The 20,753-nt window shown below is 39.0% G+C and overlaps 1 protein-coding gene across 9 annotated transcripts in view; it reads left to right on the forward strand.

Annotated features, from left to right (window-relative positions):
• The window catches only part of LOC144029939 (voltage-gated inwardly rectifying potassium channel KCNH2-like), a 36,242-nt gene that overhangs the window by 1,506 nt on the left and 13,983 nt on the right, over positions 1 to 20,753 (forward strand). For 7 of the 9 annotated variants that reach the window (XM_077535794.1, XM_077535763.1, XM_077535767.1 and 4 more), the window contains exons 2-9: positions 62 to 292; positions 11,119 to 11,283; positions 11,616 to 11,997; positions 12,535 to 12,641; positions 14,121 to 14,191; positions 15,170 to 15,292; positions 19,443 to 19,615; positions 20,503 to 20,641. In XM_077535794.1, the coding sequence (XP_077391920.1) occupies positions 62 to 292; positions 11,119 to 11,283; positions 11,616 to 11,997; positions 12,535 to 12,641; positions 14,121 to 14,191; positions 15,170 to 15,292; positions 19,443 to 19,615; positions 20,503 to 20,641 (1,391 nt within the window). The remainder of the gene's footprint in view (positions 1 to 61; positions 293 to 11,118; positions 11,284 to 11,615; positions 11,998 to 12,534; positions 12,642 to 14,120; positions 14,192 to 15,169; positions 15,293 to 19,442; positions 19,616 to 20,502; positions 20,642 to 20,753) is intronic. The other 2 variants (XM_077535764.1, XM_077535775.1) reach the window with 1 other exon arrangement.

Below are 20,753 nucleotides of genomic sequence, written 5' to 3' on the forward strand. Positions count from 1 at the left end.
ATGTACTGCTGCGCATATAAAAGTTAAACTTCTATCCTCACCGCTACTCCTTCCCCCACAGACCGAAAATTCATCATTGCCAATGCCCAGGTAGAGAACTGTGCCATCATCTTCTGCAATGATGCCTTCTGTGGGCTGTGTGGATACACCCGAGCAGAAGTGATGCAAAAGGCCTGCACCTGTAGCTTCTTGTATGGACCGCTGACCAAAAGACCAGCAGTGGCCCAGATGGCTAAAGCTCTCCTGGGAGCCGAAGAGAGAAAGGTGGAGATTACTCTCTATACCAAAGAAGGTACAGTTCTTTTGCATCTATCTGTTCATCATCGAATCCTCCAATATGTTATGATGCTGCCATCAGCCAGTTGAGGGCATTCAACATCACACCAGTTTCTAGAGTAACACAGACTCACTGCCAGAAAACAAGTATCTCAACATAATTATAATAATAATAATAATAATAATCGCAGCATGGTCCAAAAACTTTAGCAGCAGGCAGAGCAGCGGCTTTCCAGTGGATTAAACAAAAAGAAAACTCCCCTTCCCCCTCAGGAGAAATGTACAGGTCACCCTTCTAAAGGAGAGCCATATTACCAAGCGCCACATCCATTCTTCTCACCACCTCCACTCACTCCTTCCACCTGGAAGATATATTGAGCAATAAAGACCCGTACCTCCAGACTGAAAAACAGCTTCTGTCCGACAGCCGAGAACTGAACTCCCACCTGCCGCTCACCATTCATGTTTTGCGCTATTTAATAGTAATGATTAAATTTATTTCCATCATCTTTCATTGTAGAGACTGCAATTGTTAGCGCATGTACAGTATGTGTGCGTGGGTGTCCCTGTATGTGGCAGGGGTTGGGTGTGTGTGTGATGCAATGATGATAGAGGCATTCTAATTCTAATAACAAAGCCTTATCATTTATATTTCTCGCTTCTGTCATTAAGGAGGTTTATTGTAACATCTTCAGCGTTCGAGGAGCTGGGGGGATTCAATTGTTTGTTGAGGTCTCTGAATTTGAAGGCTGCATGTTCACCTCAGCTCTAATACTTGCTGTGCAATCATGGGAGAATTAGTTTTCTTTTATGAAAGCATATAACGTCATCATTAATATTGTGTGACTAAAGTCGTCATTGTTCTGAGTACCTTTGGGTATAACAGTGCAAGACAGATGAAGCCTAGTTGTAATATTTTTGATAGAGTTTTGAAAATTAGATAGACTAAAAAAAACAAAAACCCTCAAATTCATATTTATTTTACTTTTTTGCATAGTTTGCCCACTTTAATGTTGAAGAGCAAACAAATGTAAATATCAGACAAAGATCTTCCAAGTAAACATGAAATTCAGTTTTTACAATCAATGGAGATTTTATTTATTAAGGAAGGAAACAAATAAGATGATGTATCATCCACGCCGGGCTACATTTTGCAAGAACAATTGAAATCTCCCAGCGCATATGGGACATGTGTCATAGTCTGATGAAACTAAAGCTGAACTTTCTGGTAATAATTCTTAAAAGGTGTGAGTGTTGCAAACACTGAATTTAGTCAAGATGGAGGGAATTCCAAATACCAGTGTTTGGTGTTAGTACAAAACCTTTAGGCTCAAACAGTGGCACAAGTACGAATCATATAATTAAGGTAATCTCTTATTCACGATAACGTCATCCATCTTACACACGAATAGAAATCATCTGGTCAAAAATAAAGAAACAGCAGTTTTGCTCACATATAGGCAAATACACACGGACACAAAAGAGACGTCAACGCAGGCACAATTAATTTAAAGCGGTCAGTCCTTGTCGGGTATGTAATAAATGCCACCTTACGGAACAAAAATAAATATAGCTATATAATAAATGGCACCTTATGGAACAAAAATAAATACCGCTAGAAATAATCTTGTCAAAAAAACAATCAACTGCACGCTCAGTCCCGCACGGGCACGCATGCACACAATGTACGTGTCCTATAATTAATGGGGTTGCTCCCCTTAGCAGTGAGTCATGATAACTGCCACCGTACAAAATATAAATATACAGAGCCTCTAGAAACAAGTCAGAAAAGTCCTGCTCAATGATGCACAGGCGCATGTACACAATGTACTACCATATAATTAATGGGATCGCTCATATCACAACTAATTAATGAGGACCAACACCTTTCGCAATAGTTAGAATATATAATGCCAATTAGTACTGTCCTGTGTGTAATAGTTGTAATGTGCGGTAGCTGATCCATCTATCTATCTATTCTATGGACATTTTAGTTCATGAACAAAAACGAGACAAAAATTATATGATTTTGTAAAATCCTGTCTCTGTCACTGTGAAACTCTCATGTGACACACCGTCACACACCCCTTGGACAAACACGTGGGACAGGAGGAAAAAAAAGGTTAATTATAGTTACACGGCCATAACGTTCCAACAATAATGTTAATCCGACTGCTAACTAATGCTGGCTAATTTACTAGCTCATAGCATGGAGCCATAGTAGTCACTTGTTGATTGATATACTGTAATTCTGTGCCAAGATGAGAGGAAATTTAATGTGAAATAGTTTTAGATCGGGCGGCACGGTGGTGAGTGGTTAGCACGTCCGCCTCCCAGTTCTGAGGACTCCGGTTCGAGTCCAGGCTCCGGCCTTCCTGGGTGGAGTTTGCATGTTCTCCCCGTGCCCGCGTGGGTCTTCTCCGGGCACTCTGGTCTCCTCCCACATTCCAAAAGCATACGTGGCAGGTTAATTGGGCGCTCCAAAATTGTTCCTAGGTGTGCTTGTGAGCGTGGATGGTTGCTTGTGAGCGTGGATGGTTGTTTGTCTGTGTGTCCCCTGCGATTGGCTGGCAACCAGTCCAGGGTGTCCCCCGCCTACTACCCAGAGCCAGCTGAGATAGGCGCCAGCACCCCCCGCGACCCTTGTGAGGAATAAGCGGTCTAGAAAATGGATGGATGGATAGTTTTAGATCCAAAATGTACGGTATGTACATACTGACTAAAACGTCTTAAACAGTTATCTTAGAATAATTTAGCACCAATTGACAATTCCGAACATCCTGGCATTTCTGCTATTTCCACAATGCAACGCTTCATTTCCGCGGTGTATTGTATTGCTAGTGTTACCTGTGACGGGCATACAAACCAGGCAGGTTGTTTATTCAAGGAAAGTGGGAAATCAGATTTAAGCCACTCGGATTGTGTCAGTTCGGCCCTCACAGCGTTTGAGGCAAATGTAAATACAAGACATATGTTCACGTGACACAACGTGATTTGGAATGACTGTGTTAACCAGAACAACAAAGAATTTATTGGAACCAGCCATATTTATCGTTTACATTTGCCTCAAACACTTTGAGGGCAGAACTTGGGACCCTCCAAGTGGGATAAATCCAACTTCAAATGCAGCGTAAAACCGCCATTTTGACTTGTGACGTCATTACTAGTGTTATTCCGATACCGTTTTTTGGCTCCCGATACCGATACCGATACCCAGCTTTGCAGTATCGGCCGTTACCGATACCATACCGATACTTAACTTTTTTTTTTCCTCAACATGAAAAAGCTGTCCTGCCATTGGTTCAGAGCATTCAAGGGCCAATAGGATAACTTAGATAGGCATGCAGTGAACATGTCACATACCAGCGAATGTCGTGCACCAGCAAGACTCAAGATGCTGCATCCGAAATCCTATATTAGCGTTGGAATTAATGGTATCAGCATGTTACTTGTGAATAGTCACCGATACCGACACCACTGATATAATGCAGTATCGGCACCTCTGCCGATACCAGTATTGGTATCGGAACAACACTAGTCATTACGGAATTGTCAATAGCTGATTAAATATAAACTAAACTTAATGTCATTTGTGCATTAAAGTGAGAAGACAATGAAGTAATAGATTAGACTTAACGGAAGCTGTTATCTTCAAATGCTACCATTAAAAATCGGTTGAGGTTTAAGCAAGTAACTATGCCTGCACACATATATAAATTTGAGAAACAGGTTGGTTCCAAAAACAATACAATTGTGTTGTTTCTAAATCTGATGATGATTACAGCACATTTACGAAACAAAATCATTTGAATAAAAATGTCTAAATATACATACATTAATTTGTAGTTTTTAGAGATGTGAATGTTAGAGATGTAAAGGTTTTAGAGCTATAAATGTACTTTTCTTCTGTTATGGCCAGCAATTGTGTATGAATGTCTTTGCTCAACTTGCAAGATATTTTTCGTGGTTTATTTCAAATCCAATGTGGTGTAGCCAGAGACAAAAAACACTACAAAAACACTTAAACTTAAGCTACAGTATAAACGATTACTGAGTTACTAGTAGAACCACTTCAGAGGCACTTTCTCCATAGATCCCACAATTCCTCAGTCTCGCAAACTGCAACAGAATATTAAAAATGCTATTAACATTTAATCCGCCATTTTAGCATCTCCTGACATTCACCTTTGTTATTGCCTGTTTTTATTTTTCCCCCCAACAATTGCCACATTTATTACTTGTGCCAGGAGACGAGGCAGAGGGTAAATACATATTGTATGACTCTGCAGACTTATTACAGATCCATGAAATGTGGCAGTGGCTGGCACAGCACTTTTGTTAGCAACTTCTGCTTCAATCATTATTATGTTTTTTTTGTAAGACCTTGATTGCAATGACCGTTGTTTGCTAGGCAGCCTGTTTGAGGAATATTTTAGCTCTCAGAAATATAATGCAGCGTTTTTGATGATTAATTCTTAAAACTATTAGATTAGTATAAATTTTTTGCTTCTGATTCGATTTGATTTCAGGATCATAGTTTAAAGAAATGTTAGTGAGTACATCCTTCATACAGCTTAATTGTTTTTAATTGGGGTTCTTTAATCATTAAACAACACCAAATTAAAAAACAAAACAAAACAATAATAATCACTTAATACATAGTAATCAGAAAAAAAATATTTTGCAAGAAACGTTAATGCAATTTTTTTTTTTTTTTTATCAGCTTATCCGATTGAATATGTGACCCGCTCCAGCAAAAGTGTCCGCATGTCGGCAGGATCAATCTCAAGATAATGGATGATATTAGACAGTTGGACCTTTTTTTGTCCATTTTGACATTTCTCCACTTCCTTGAGGTCTCTAGTTTCATTTCCAAGCAGCACAAAAGTCAAAAATGTAATAGAAGTGTATGAGAATAAGCAATTATTAGACAGTATGCCTTGTAACTAGGGGGCGTGTTTTTAGCCGAGCTGCTAGCATGCACCGCGTCTTGCTAACCTTGTTAAAGACAACTTGAATTTCCTAGCCTCAGATGTAATTCACAAATGATTTATAAAAATATTGTGAGGATAAGCGAATCTGCTAATGGACGGATGGACGGATGGATGGATGGATGGATGGGTGGACATAGCAACCAAAAAAAGTCGAAACAGACCAGTCAGCACTCAGCACGAAAGTAAACAGAACAGAAGTCATCCTACCTAATGGAGCAGAAGCTGTTGTCGTAAATACTAATTGATCGCTTGTCGATGTTGTCTATTTAATCGGATGCCGGACACACCGCTACTTCGATGTGCCAAAAAAAAAAAAAAAAAACAGTCTGCCTGCATATGTCGCAAATATTGCCACACATTTTCACTTTATGCTCTTTTAAATGGGATGACAAGAACATAAAAATGAGATATGAAATATTTAACTTGAAGATGAAAAATGGTCCTCTCAAAAGATTCATAGCATGACACACCGCCTCAAAATTCACACAGGCTATATTGACTGGTAAATACTGGTAAAGTTTAGTGTCCCTCGTGCATTACTTGGGGTGGGGTTGGTGGGACAAAAAAAAATAATAATAATTTTATTCATTTTCAAAAGCATTTGAGACATCACATCCATGATGTTTTCAATAAAGCACTTTTCATAGGCCACATCAAATGGCTAATAATCTTTTAATTGACACAAAATTATGAAATCAAATTTCCCACTGCGGTAATATGACCTCATTTATGCAAGAAAATACCACAAGGAGCAACAATAAAATAAGCAAACTTTGGCTGATGCCTTAGAAGATAAATTGGAAGCCGAATGCGATCTTTTTTGCACGTGGAGCCTTTTGCCACATATGATTTTCACATATGATTATAATATTTTATTTGTAACGTGTTAAAATGCTACACATGATGATCATGATCTCATACTAGCACATGGCAGTGCAGACCGCACCAAAATGGGGGTTGGTTGGGGGCGTTTGTATGTAGGGGGAAGGAAGGTAACAGTGCCTGTATATGTGAGAGGGAGGGAGAATTTGAAACAGAGATAATCTTTTTGGTCCATTCATTAATCTTTAATCCTTTCAGATATATCTTGGTCCATATTATACTTATGCAGCATTGTAATGAAAAATATTATCCTTTTGTCCTTGTAGAGTGGCCATCACCTTTATTTTCACCTCACAGACAGACATTAAAGGAATTGCATTAATAAAGGGGATATGGAAATAAATAAAACATCGGATTAAATGTAATTGATAACCTTTGACAATCTGTTTACTAATATGCTTGTCTCATGGGATGATTGGATGTTAGTGAAAAGAAATACTAACCTCAATGTCAGTGAAGTTGAGGTGTTGTGTAAAATGTAAAGATGCATGTACATCTGCGTCAGGCTCACGCGGAGACGTTACGGCGGCGCCCCGCTCGTGCGTTTGCCTTCACACTTGTGCGCAATACACATCACTATACACATCAGGTTCTGCTGCAGTTCACTCCAAGTCGGGGTGTCACTATGGCTGGGACGCCACAGAGTGGAGATTCCTCTACATTTTATGACTGACCAATTCACGAACAAGAGACAAAGCCGGGGGGATATGGACTTAGATTTGTGCCAAAAAGAATCGAGCACTACTTCTTGAAGTGTAAACAAAACTTTAAAAAAAAAAAAAAAAAAAAAAAAGGCAATCCATCAATCTTCTTGAGGTGTAAATAAGACGATTTTCTTCAAACAAAATTTTGTGAAGTACAAACAAAAACTATGACTTAGAAAAATGTTTTCTTTCGATTACATCATTTCTCACTTACTGTTTTCCTGTTGATGGTTGTTCGTCTCTGTGTGCCCTGCGATTGGTTGGCAACCAGTCCAGGGTGTCCCCTGCCTACTGCCCAGAGCCAGCTGAGATAGGCGCCAGCAGCCCCCGCGACCCTTGTGAGGAATAAGCGGTCAAGAAAATGGATGGATGGATGTTTTCCTGTTTACCCTCCCTCGTTTGCACTTCCTCATTTTACGTTGAAGCTCAGACTTTTGCTTCTGAGTTTTGGCATGAACCGTGTTCGAACATAACTTCTACCCTGCTTAGAATGTTACTTTAAGCATTACCTTGTACTCTACTTAATAAAGGTCTAGTGATGACAACTGCTGGCAATTGGAACAGTTTCTGTCACACTGTTGGACAGAAGAACAAACACCCGAAGCCAAGTAAAGTAAAACTCACGCTTGTGCATATCATCCGTTGAGGGTTCCCAAGTTGAACTCTCACATAATGCAAGATTTGCTGAAGTCTTAATGTACATAATAGTTCCATCATGTGCCATGTCTATCACATTGGCCACAGCCTACAAAATGCCGATTTAGGTTTACGTTTGGCTGACGAATAGTCTCTATCAGTTATTTACATGCGTGTGTTTACGGGTGAGTGGTGGCCAGTGTTGCCACAGTTACCTTGAAAAAGTAACTTAGTTACTTTACTGATTACTTGGTTTTAAAAGTAACTAAATTGCGTTACTGATTACTTGATTTTAAAAGTAATTAAGTTAGATTAAAAGTTACTTTTTTAGTTACTTTCAGCAGCTGCCGATAACACCATCTCAACATAACAATAATGAGTTCCAAATACTTTATTGAAAGTGGATTTTTAACATGAAAATAAAGTTTTTTTTATGAAAAACAAAATAGGCAGTCTCTCTTGACTTCTTGTAACGTAAATACTTTTTATAAAACAAAAAATAAAAATCTATCCAGGTTGAAAATGAAAATCCCCTAAATTCCTCTATTGTTTGTTTGTTCCGCTATTCCAGTGTGTACACATGTATCAGTTTAAATATTTATTAGTAGTTATTGACAGTTATAATTGTTTTTTGGTTTGTTTGTTTTTTCTCTTCAAAATAAGGATCAGGAAAACAAAAGGTTGATAATTTAATGTTAAATATAAATATTTAACCTTTAGACAGACACCAACACAATTAAACAGAATATTTGCACATTGTGAAGTATTTCAGAAACATAAATTTAAGACATGAAATAAACCTACCGTCCAGCCAAAAGAAATATGAAGCCACCTTATGGAACAATAAATCTATCAAACACATTTTAACCACTTAATATATGCAAAAATATTTCCAAAAGTTCATTTCCCTTTTTAATCAACAATTTTTGTATTTAACAATTGTTTTTTCTTTTGTCATCACTTTCATTTTTGGTTAATGTATGACATCTTTTTTTGTTTTTTTAATCTGAGACACGATGATGACCACAGAATCACTACTGTTTATATTTTGTTTTTTTGGGCTGTCGTAATCGCGGGCACGTCTCAGTTCTCCTATCTGCTGCTCATGCTAGTTGTAGACATTGACAGGGAGCCACAAACTGAGAAATGAGATACTTGCAGTGTGCTTTTAGCTTAGCTGGTGTGTTGGCTGTGGGACATACCTGTGTCGTTTGAATCCATGCATTGGATCGTCACGGGAGTTATTCTTTTTGGCTCGCGCGCAGTACCAACGCCGGCCCGGGACATACAAGTGCACCGAGAGGACTCGATAGCCATGGGAAATACCGAGATGTACGGCACCGGCTTCTGCTAACTGTCTCCATTTGTATGTTGTCACTCGTTGCGCGCGCGCGCGCGCGCGCGCCGTGTCGCGAACACGGAAACACGGAAGTAGCTTGAATGGTGATGCTACTGAAATGTAAACAAAACAAGTAGAGCACGGCGCAGAACTCTTGCTATTGTTATGAAAACCATAAAGCCTCACTCGCAACCGATACGGTCGTTTAGCTCCCCTTGACGAACGATGGTTCGGTCGAATCGTTTTTTTGTTCCACCCCTACTGAAAACGTAACTTGTCTGACGTCACTCCCCCTGGCGAGAGGGCGGAGACGACCTCATCCCATAATGCTTCACGGACCAGTTGAGGATGGAAATAAAAAATTTTTTTTTACCACTTTTATGGTCCATAATGCACACTTTTTTTGTTGTGTTGTGTGCCTGTTGGTTAATAAAACTAGTAGTAAAAGTATCATCACTTTTGTTTTGAATGTGCAAATCATTCATGACCAGACCATGGCTGAATTCAGTGTGGTGATCAATGACTTCTGCCTCATCTTCGTAGTTAGCAGTAGTTGTTTGTGACTGTTACAAAAGTGGGATAGTTTGCATTCTTCATGAAAATGTGGAGTAACGCATTGATTCTCTGGACAGTAACTTTAATCAGACTACTTTGTAGAATAAAGTAACGCATTAGACTATTAGTTACTTTAGAAAGCAACTTTTTTGAGTAACGCGTTACTAAGTAACGCGTTGCCGGCAACACTGGTGGTGGCGGATTATAGGTCTGACGAGAAGTCGACCTTGAGGTTGATCAATGTGATATCATTATGAGGGGAAATAAGATTGCATGTAGCTCCCCTAATCCATTCTGCAGACGTAATGCGAACACCCCTCTCTTAATGTCCTTCACACATTTATGAAACACACATGTGCACGCACACTCACAGTGGCACCGATTGGTAATTTCATACTGATTTACACAGACTGTAACCATAAGCACTTCTTTCAGTATTCAGGGCCCTTAGGGATGCACACCATTTTACCAACCACATTTTTAATTCTTTTAATTCTAAATTTGACAGATAATTAATTGGGTCAGAGGAGGTGTAATATATTATTTTTGTTTTATGTTTTTAACTTTATTCATATCCATTGAGCCATCGTGGCATGGTGGATTTATTTTCATGAACTTCCTCCTGTCATGGTCTCAGCTTGTCACGGTCTTGTCACGTCTAATCTTGGTCTTCATCTTGTTTCGGTCTTGACTCCCAAAGGTTTTGGTCTTGTCTTGGTCTTGGTGAGTACTGCTCTCGGGCAAGTCTTGGACTCAGATGGCGTGGTGTACTCGTCACCACAACACTGCCAAGGTGCTGCTGACGAGCTAGATGACTGGATTCCCATTAACATTATACTCCTACTCGGGTGTACATTAAGCCCATTTGGGTGGTGGCCCTGCCAGAACCAGGGTCAATGTCCTCACAAAAGTCAAGTCAAGTCAAGTCATCTTTATTTAAACATGTCAACATGATCTTTATTGTATTTCATGTGAAAGTCCAAAAAATTAGCCTAATGTCCATTTTTATCATTTTTAGTATACTCACTATATGGAGATGGTTTATTCTCATCTCCAGAACATGGCATGCTCTTAGGATGGGTCGCTGTATCAAAATGATTTGCCTTCACCCAGAAATTAGTAGAATTATAGTATGTTTGTTTTAAAAATCCAATCCATTCATATTTCTTTTTGGCTCAACATTTAAATAAACTTCATCATTTATATTTAATGGTTTAGTCAGAGACTTTCATGAACTGTGTTATTCTTCTCTTTCATAAATGTGGGAATAAAATTGAATTAAAATGCTAAAATTGATCTTGCCTGGCCACGAGCTCAGCACCAGCTAATGGCATATTGTTCTGTATGCAACAGACCAGGTACGTTGTGTGGGGCTTTGCAATAAAACTTTACTGTCGAAGTGCGCCATCTAACTGCGAAATTGGGAATTACTGTACCCTGTGACGAGTTCTGAATACATAACGGTAATATTGTATGGAGTATATTACTTAAATATGTACATCCTATTTTATATAGTTTATCACAATCAGCAGTAACTTAGAAGCCCATAGAACACTATCTCCTAGTTTAGTTATTATAGTTGTGCTTCCCAGAATCTGTTATGTCAGAAAGGGAGGCAAATCAAACTGTATAAGAACGAAATTGAACAGAACCGGTCTTGATGCAACACAAATAAAATCTCACTGACATTTAAAAAGAACACTGACCCTTGCATACCCCTGTATTTCTGCAGGAGTGTGTTTTCACTGTCTGATAGACGTGGTCCCTGTCAAGAATGAAGACGGTCGGGTCATCATGTTTATTCTTAATTTTGAGCTTCCAGCAGACATCCGACCCACCAACAGCTCTCCGGCCAGAGAGCTTAACAGAGTACTGCGAATTCCCTGGCTGACTTTGGGTAAGAAGCATTCATTTAACACTGTAATAGTCAAGTGTCACACATTTAAACAACAAAAGTAATACATGATTAATTGTGTTTGCTTCCGAAATGAATATCAACTAAATGGATTGAAATGGAATGAATTGTCCCTAGGTGTGCGTGTGAGTGTGGATGGTTTTTCGTCTCTGTGTGCCCTGCGATTGGTTGGCAACCAGTCCAGGGTGTCCCCCGCCTACTGCCCAGAGCCAGCTGAGATAGGCGCCAGCAGCCCCCGCGACCCTTGTGAGGAATAAGCGGTCAAGAAAATGGAAATGGCATTCCAAACATCAGTTGTAATCGTGTTCCTCTAGCTCGACGGCAGCGTCTCCGCGTCCTCCTTCGCTCCTTCAGGCCAAGGATGGTATCACAGGACTCGGACCTCAGTGCCCCACATGCTGACCTTCCTCCTCTGGGACACGAGTCTGTGGCCCTGGACAAACTGTTGTCCCTCCCTGAGAGACAGCAGCTTCAGGAGGCCGGAGCCGAGCTTCTGCTGTGGGACAATGACGTGGTGGAAGATGACATGGACGCTTTTGTGACTGCTGGCCAGCAAAGTGATGCCGACAGAAAGATGAGAGAAGGTGATATTTTTGGCTTGAAATGGGAAATGAGAGCAGAGGGAGCGAGTAGAGGGAGGGACTTGCATGCATTCCCCCATACAGCAGCCTCAGCACCTTCAACTCTGACGACAAGGTAATGTTTGATATTATTTACTTTGAATATTTTTTTCTTTCATTGTATTTTCTTTTCTTGTACATGCCCTATGAGACAATGTGTTTCACTGAACTTTAACCTGTGTACTTTTCTTAACACAATACGAATGCAAAAATTCGACCATTTCCTGCCGTAGCATTAAAAAGGACCATTGAAATTTGTTTCACAAATTATCTATCATGATATTTCTTCTTTTAAGCATCATGTGGTCCAAGGGGACCACATGATGCTCAGTGACATCATGTTGTTGCCTATTGGTCTAGCTCTGCCTGACACATTATTTTATGTGGGCCAACATTTCTTGGTAAAATCATCACAACAATTGTAAATTTGCTTCACTTCTACTAGTAACAATGAAGTTAGTTGACTATTGATTTGAAAACAAGTCACACATCAATTTGTGTGTATATTTGATAACATGAGTTGTTTTTACATTTACAGTATGATATGGTTTCGCAGTTAAAATGCTTCTTAGAGGGAAACTACAGTATAATTTTAATGTATTTATTTCCGCAGGTTAAATAGCAGCTGTGGGAGTTTAAAACTTTCATCTTCACTGGATGATATGAAGAGTGGCCAAAGTTACTGGGAAAAGGGGGTACAGTTTCGACACAGCTTTTCTGGTCAGAAAAATACTCTTCTTATTTTTGCTCTTCTGAGTCAATCACTTTTGAAAATAACCACAAGAGGCCACTGCAACTCTTTTTTTCAAATGTCCACGCATGTTCATGCCAGTAAGGCTCGAGCTGCAGTAGTTTCTTGAGTGTTAAAAATTCATTAAATAAATAGATATTATTACTAACAATAGACCACAGTTCAATGAACATCATATGAATTCATATTTACAGGATTTCGATTGATGTCCTTGTGCCAAGTATGTTTCTGAGTTTGATTTCACTTTGATTTTATTCTTTATTTCAATCCCCATGGGATCCATGTCAGTCAGAAACAAAACAACAAGAGAAAATTCCAAAGCACAAAACTTAAACTTACAATAACAGCTTATTTTCTTGAGCATATACAGTTTCTGGCACTGCCCAGAGATGGACTCAGCATTTGCAATAATAAGACCTAAATATGTGATCTCACTACACAACACCAAGTGCTTTTCTAGACAGTCAGGAAAGGTTGATACTTTGCTTCTGTCGATCATGGTTGTATTCTTTTTAGTATTTGATATCAAGGTAAGCACCACATCTTCTCCGAAGCTGCTGGAGGCCAAATAACTAAATCATCTACGGACATCAGGTGGTTGTTTAATATGTCACCAATCCTACATTCAGTACCACATGCAATTATCCACAGAGAACATCACGGGTAAATCATATTGTCTGTCAGAGCCAAATCATCATCATTTTTTATCATATCAATGGAGTTCTGTGCATCCTCTTTACAAACGCAGGAAATAGAGTGCCGGGCCTCATTAATAATAGTATAACTACCATTTGGCAAATCATATTTTGCTAGACAGAATCAATCAACTGTCTGAACAATACTGAAATAAATGATTACCAAATAAAGAGCTGGCATTGGTTACATCAACATTCATATCACGGACAACACAGATTAAGTTGGATTGTCATGAATAAAAGACAAATGCCAATCTAATTAGTTACTCATGCTCATTTTGTACATTCATATGGTGTGTTTAGACATTCAGCATTATTAGCTTCTTATAACAACACAGCTTAATCCCAATAGCCCAGTCAACTCCTGATCTTGTGCATTTAATCAGCTGGTCAATTTTATTATTACACATTGTGCCGACTCCAGGAATGTTTCCTGGATACACAAAGTGTCACATCGGATCATCAATTTGCCCACCATGACACCATGTGATTTATCAACTTCACAGCCCTTGCACATTGTAGGACATGACACAGATGTTCACATAGAGGTTGATTAATATCATAGCAATGACAGCGCACGGTGTCAATCAGTCAACATTTGTAACTTTTAATTGGCATCCTATGCAGTCGCGGGGGGCTGCCATCAAAATAGCATTTATGTTTTGAACATATTTGTTTGCTTAACACAATGGAAGTTTCAACTGCTCAAGTAATTGTTTACTATGTTTCATTTCCCCTTTTTTGGACCTATAGCCACCAATAGAAAGAGCAGTGCACCTGCTGGGACGTCAGACATTGATACAGGTTATAGGACCAACAGTCAGGTAATGAAATAAGGCGCACAGAGAACACTAGTATATTTCATGTTTATTTGTAGGTTATTAAAATATCAAAAGCAGTATATCAAATTATTTGTTTAAAAATTACTGCTTCCACAAATTATAAGGCCATGATCACAAAAAGGTATCAATCCATTTTGTAGGATATACCATATATTATATAGGGCTGGGTATTGCCGCCAACCTCACGATACAGGGGTCACAATACGATACATATCGCGATACATATGTATCCCAATACATGATCTTCAAGGCGATACGTATCCTGATATTTTACATAAATTTACTTGCATTTTATAATAACAGTCATATATATACATTTAACTATATGTATATGTTTATTATGCTGGATGACAAAAATGTGTTTGTTAGTAGCGCTTCTGGTTTACCACCAAGAGGCATGCCTGGTCTGAATGTATACGCACTGCAGAGCAAGGAGCAGTTTTCACAGATACACCGGGAAAATGTATTAATAGGCATGACCCGATATGAGCTAAAATATCAAAGTATTAAAATTACAGCTCTAAATTGTGCTTATTTCAAATATTTGGGGAAATAAAAACAGCATTTGTTTTTCATGGAACACATTCTAATTTGTTTTTAAACTAAATATACGAATCAAGCCAATATCAGCTTAACCTACTAGATTGGTAGTTTTTATTTTTAACCAGTTCATTTTTAGAGTGGTCTGCTAGTTTCTGTACCATGCACGGATGCTTCTCTGCATCCTGACAACTGACTAAATGTAGTCATTTTCTCAGAACTTTACACATTCGTGTTTTCAACATGACCATAATTCTCCTTCATACATTTGACTCCCTTCTGCCAAAGTAGATGGTAATATTATAATAAGCTATGTACATTAAAAGTCTCATCTTGTGTTAACTGTATTTGTTTAAAAGAAATGGTCAATTTCAGTTGTTGTTGTTGTTGTTTATGTTTTCATAATTTGTGCACATCCAGCAGATGACCCACAGTTTACTGGACACAAAAGCAGATGCTTTCATGACACTTCCTCCAGGAGAAATCCTACCTCCATGCAAGCTGATGGGCAGAACTCACCATGTCACTGAGAAAGTAACTCAGGTTAGTAGAAGGGACTTTTTCCACTCTTGATCTTGATGCAACAAAGCACAAAACTCCAACTCTCGCTTGAGCGGTTCACAGCTGAATGTGAAACAGTTGGGATGAAAATCAGTACCTCTAAATCCGAGACAATTGTCCTAAATCAATTTCAAGGATGTTTTTTTTTTTTGAATGATTGATGTTGTGTTTTATATCCATCCATCCATCCATCCATCCCATTTTCTAAATCGCTTACTCCTCACAAGGTTCGCGAGGGTGCTGGAGCCTATGCTTCGGGCAGTAGGCGGGGTACACTCAGAACTGCGCACAGCACATAGCGACAAGCAACAATCCACACACACAAGCACACATAGGGACAATTTAGAGCGCCCAATTACGGTAACCTGCCATGCATGTCTTTGGAATGTGGGAGGAGACCGGAGTACCCGGAGAAGACCCATGCAGGGACGGGGAGAACATGCAAACTCCACCCAGGAAGGCCGGAGCCTGGATTCGAACCTGAGTCCTCGGTACTGGGGGGTGGACGTGCAAATTTCCACATATATATATGTATATTATTATTATTATTTAATTTTTTTATTTTTTTATTATTAGCTCTATCGCTGTCCTTGTTTCACTAAATGCATTATGTCTACAGTTTCCACCATGTTAGACCAATATCCTTATCTATTCAGACCAATATCCTTATCTATTCAGCATCCAAACAGATAACACGACCTGAGATGTATCCACTTCAATATGGCTTGGGCTTGAGAGAGGAAGTCAGAGAAAATGACAGTCAACTGTGAAGAGTTGAAAAAAATGAACCGTGGTGACCATGGGTATACAGAGGTGTGTTATTTTTGGAAAGCTGAAATCAATCAAGTCCTCCACGGAGACACTGGAGATCAGGGAAACAAGAGAGCTGGGAGTGGAGGAATGATGAATGAAGGGGTTAGAACATATGGAGAGGTAGAGATACGGTGACTCACTCACCTCTTGAGAAGCAATGAGAAGACACCACTTATGCAATCTATTGCTATAAAAAGTGGAAGTTTGGAAAGTGGATGAAACTGCTAATCACGGTTTATGGACCCTTACCCCTTCACTTAAACATAATGCTAATAATGCCATTATTGATTTTATATTATTTGTGACAATCTCCCTCAGGCTCAGGGTAAACTGTTGTTATAGTGTGTTTAATAACATACAAACGTACAGTAGTTAGGCTTACATTCTTAACCAAGCTGTAGGTTTTCCTGCTTGAAAATGCTGTAAGTAGATCATGGGACAGCAGACAAAAGGGGGAGGAGAATGAGACAGTGGTGAGAGAGGGTGTTTGTATTCATCTGTAGGTTGCGGGGATTGTGAGAAATACTAAAACCAGCCAAGAGAATGCTCGCTTGCAAAAAATAGTGATAACTGCGATTGGAGAAAAACAAAGACTGTATTCTTCTACATTTTTACCTTCATCTTGCAAGAAACTTTATGGGGATGATAATAAATGAGGATTCTGGTCGCTTTTGGTTCATTAAGGAGCAAGCATAAGGACCAAAGACCACATGCACGTGGTTTATCTTTATGACACCGACGTTCAGATTTTTTTTGTGGACCTATTGGAGGAGTTTTGAAGGCAGCATGCAAATACGTTTTACAAGGTTTCGCTCAAAAGAATCCCATCTTCATGGAATATTTTCAAATACAAAAAAACCCACTGTATTTCAAAAGGGAAAATACTCCTAAAACTACAATGTTGGACTTGAATGATGCAGTGGTTGAAAAGAGGAATGGACTGGCACTGATAATAATGGAAAGAGAAAAAAAAGTCAAAAGAAACTGAAAGGGAATTAAGGATGAAGCCACATTGACATGCATCCGGAAAAGTGTGAACTGTAAAATCTCAACATCTGTCACCGGAGAGAAGACAACTGCTGACATTGGGAGGGGGACGGGCAGATTGAAACGTTCCTTCGGCTGCTACCATGTCATCAGTCAGTGTCAGGGAGAATAGTCTATCTCAGGACGGCATGTCAACGTTGGGAACTGAACGCAGAAACACGAGGGTCAAAAGAGCTGTCCGCATTTCTTCAATAGTTGCTCATGAGGTAAGCGTCAGTATGTCTCTACTAATTTGGTATCTTATAAAAGATCATTGTTGAGCAGACAAACATGTTAATTAACCCCCCTGCCCCCCTTTTTATATACAACAGGGAAACTTATCACCAACTAAGATAAGGACAAGAAAACTTAAACAGATTTTAATAAGCATTATATGGTTTGATCATATGTGGAAATCCTCAAACTTTGACCTACATCCTGTATTCATACAGTTGTATGTACAATTTAATCTGACCTTTGTCTGTCCTTGATCTTTGGGTGTCACTGATGTATAGCAACACCCCCATCCCCTCACCCACCCACCTTTGCTGGGGACGTTGGTGTCAGATCTCGGTGGAATTACGAGCCACTAATGATTAATTGCACTGTTCACAGCTCCAGCCCCAAGGTCCATGTATGTATATTTGTGTTTGAATCTCACAATAGAGCACATCATGGCCCAGTTTTGCTTGGTGTGGATGTGTACGTATTCATCTATAATACTTAATGAAGGGTCCTTTTTTTGTGTGTATGTCAAGCGCTCACACACACGATTAAATTCCCTTTAGTGACAGCAGTTTATTATAAGCCTCTATTTTGCAAGTTATAGGCCACACATGCCGTTAATAATAATTACACGTGTAGAATATTTAGAAATGCTATTCTGCCGTTTAATCATTCTCAACTTTATTTACAGAGCACTTTAACAATTGCTGCAAACAAAGTGTTGGCTGTATATGGAATAAAAATCAGTCAGTTTTAAAACAATAAATTAACAAATACAGCAGATACCATAAAACTGTAAAAATAAAAATTGAAGAAAATGCTGAGTCTTAAGTGATTGCCCTCTAAAGCTGATCTTTGACATCTCTATGGAGATCTTCCCGATCTTCCTTGCAGAATTGCTTTAATTCAGTATCATTGGGGTCTTTTCAAGCATGAACAGGCTTTTAAAGCCAATGCTAGAGTATCCCAATCAAATTCAAGTCCGTATTTCGACAAGGCCAGTCCAAAATCTTCATTTTGTTATTTTTAACCCATTCAGAAGTTGACTTGCTGATGGGTTTTTAATCGTTGTCGTGACGCGGAACCCAACTGCGCTTCAGTTTGAGGTCACAAAACAAATGGTCAAGATTCTGATTCAAGATTTTCCGTTAAAGTGTAGAATTCATGTTTACATCAATTACAGCAAGTCATCCAGGTCATGAAGTATCAGAATTGCCCCACACCACCACACTCCCACCACCGCACTTGACTATTGTTATGATGTTCTTTTTCTGAAATGCAACGTTACACTTACCTTACGACAGATAATGAGACATATAAAGTTCAAAAGTTAAAGTCCAAAAAGTTCAACTTTAGCTTTGTCAGTCCATAGATGTTCTCAAAAGTATTCAGAATCATTCAGAAGTGTTTTGCAAAAGTAAGACAAGCATTTATGTTCCTTTTGGTGAGCAGCGATATTCGCATTGGAACTCTTGTTGGATGTATTGTTGCCCAGTGTCTTCCTCAGTGAGTCATGAACACTGACCTTCACTGAGGCAAGGGAGGCCAGCAGTTCTTTACACCTTGTCCTGGGTTCCTGACAGATATCTAGTAGTTCTCATCTATTCCTGAATTTCTTTCTTTGATTCATGACATTTTGTTGCAGCCTTTTGAGATCTTTTAGCCGTCTTCATTTTGTTAGACAAGTTGGTGATTTCTTGATTGAAAAGGTCTGGAGGTAATCAGGCTTGGGTGTGGTCAATAAAAATGAACAGAAAAAATAAATGTATTTTGTTTTTACCTTGGTTATCTTTGTCTGATCTCCACATTTGTTTGAAGATCAATGAACAACATTAAAGTGGGGAAACTGTCAAAAATAAATACAATTAATTTTTATTAAGGGGCCAAATACTTTTTCATGAAGCTGTAATTTTGTGGCTAATACTTTATGCTATCATGTATGTGCACAATACGGTGAATTCCAGTGCCGAAACCAACTCCCAATCAAGGAAGAAGTTGTTTGTATTATTTACTTGTGACGATCAAAGCAATAGTGAACTGACACTCTACCATTCTATCTCTCGTCTAGGTGCTATCGCTGGGTGCAGATGTGTTACCAGAGTACAAGTTGCAGACTCCCCGGATCCAGAAGTGGACCATCCTCCACTACAGTCCATTCAAAGCCGTTTGGGACTGGGTCATCCTGCTCCTAGTGATTTACACAGCAATATTCACTCCTTACTCAGCTACATTTTTACTGAGGTATGTAAACATACACAACAGTGTCTTGTTTGGACCATTATGTATTTGGGTGTACGTTTTCTGGGCGATCCACAGGTTTCATAGGCTAAATTAAATTTGTCATTTTAGTTGCATAGACAATACATCTTTGTTGGACATATATTTCCAATTCATGCTGTTAATGGTAATGAAGGTGATGGTTCTAATCCCACTTAAGACAGATACAGTTAGCAGGTTTTCTTTTTATGCATCTGTCATTCAACTACAATTACCGTATTTTCCGCACTATAAGGCGCACCGCATTATAAGGCGCACATTCAATGAATGACATATTTTAAAACTTTTTTTCATATATAAGGCGCTACAGTAGAGGCTGGGGTTACATTATGCATCCATTAGATGGTGCTGCGCTAAAGGGAATGTCAACAAAACAGTCAGGTCAGTCAAACTTTATTAATAGATTACAAACCACATTTCTGACAACTCCATTCACTCCCAAAATGAATAAACAGCTGTTTTATTATTTTCTCTGAGGTAAAGTATTAGTATTAGCTAGCGATCCAAGATGGCGGGATCTTCTGCACATGCGCGTCACCGATCGTGCAGGGTCACCGATAGCGTCTTGACAGCGAGATCTGTTGCGGCTCAATATTGATCCATATATAAGGCGCACTGGATTATAAGGCGCATGGTCAGCTTTTGAAAAATTTGAAGGCTTTTAGGTGCGCCTTATAGTGCGGAAAATACGGTAATTATTTGTAGTTTTACATCAGTCATCTTTCAATTTACTTCATAAGCATTCCACATGGATTCAGCTGTTAGCATTTAGCTTTCAGCATTCCCATACAATTTTCCAGAAATTGTACTTAGTCTAGTTGTCTTTAAATGATGTTTCCCTGTCACCCTAGCGACCAGGAAGAAGCAGCCATGCAAACATGTGGTTACTCCTGTTCTCCTCTCAATGTTGTGGATCTTATTGTGGATATCATGTTCATTGTTGACATTATAATTAACTTCAGGACCACCTATGTTAACTCCAATGATGAGGTGAGTAATTACACACTACATGAATGATCAGTCAAAATTTTGTGTATGTACAGTACAGAATCATTTACAGGAACAAATAGTTCCTGTGTTCCTATATTCAGATTCACTAAAA

Source organism: Festucalex cinctus, chromosome 1 (assembly GCF_051991245.1).
Source record: "Festucalex cinctus isolate MCC-2025b chromosome 1, RoL_Fcin_1.0, whole genome shotgun sequence".
NCBI lineage: Eukaryota > Metazoa > Chordata > Actinopteri > Syngnathiformes > Syngnathidae > Festucalex > Festucalex cinctus.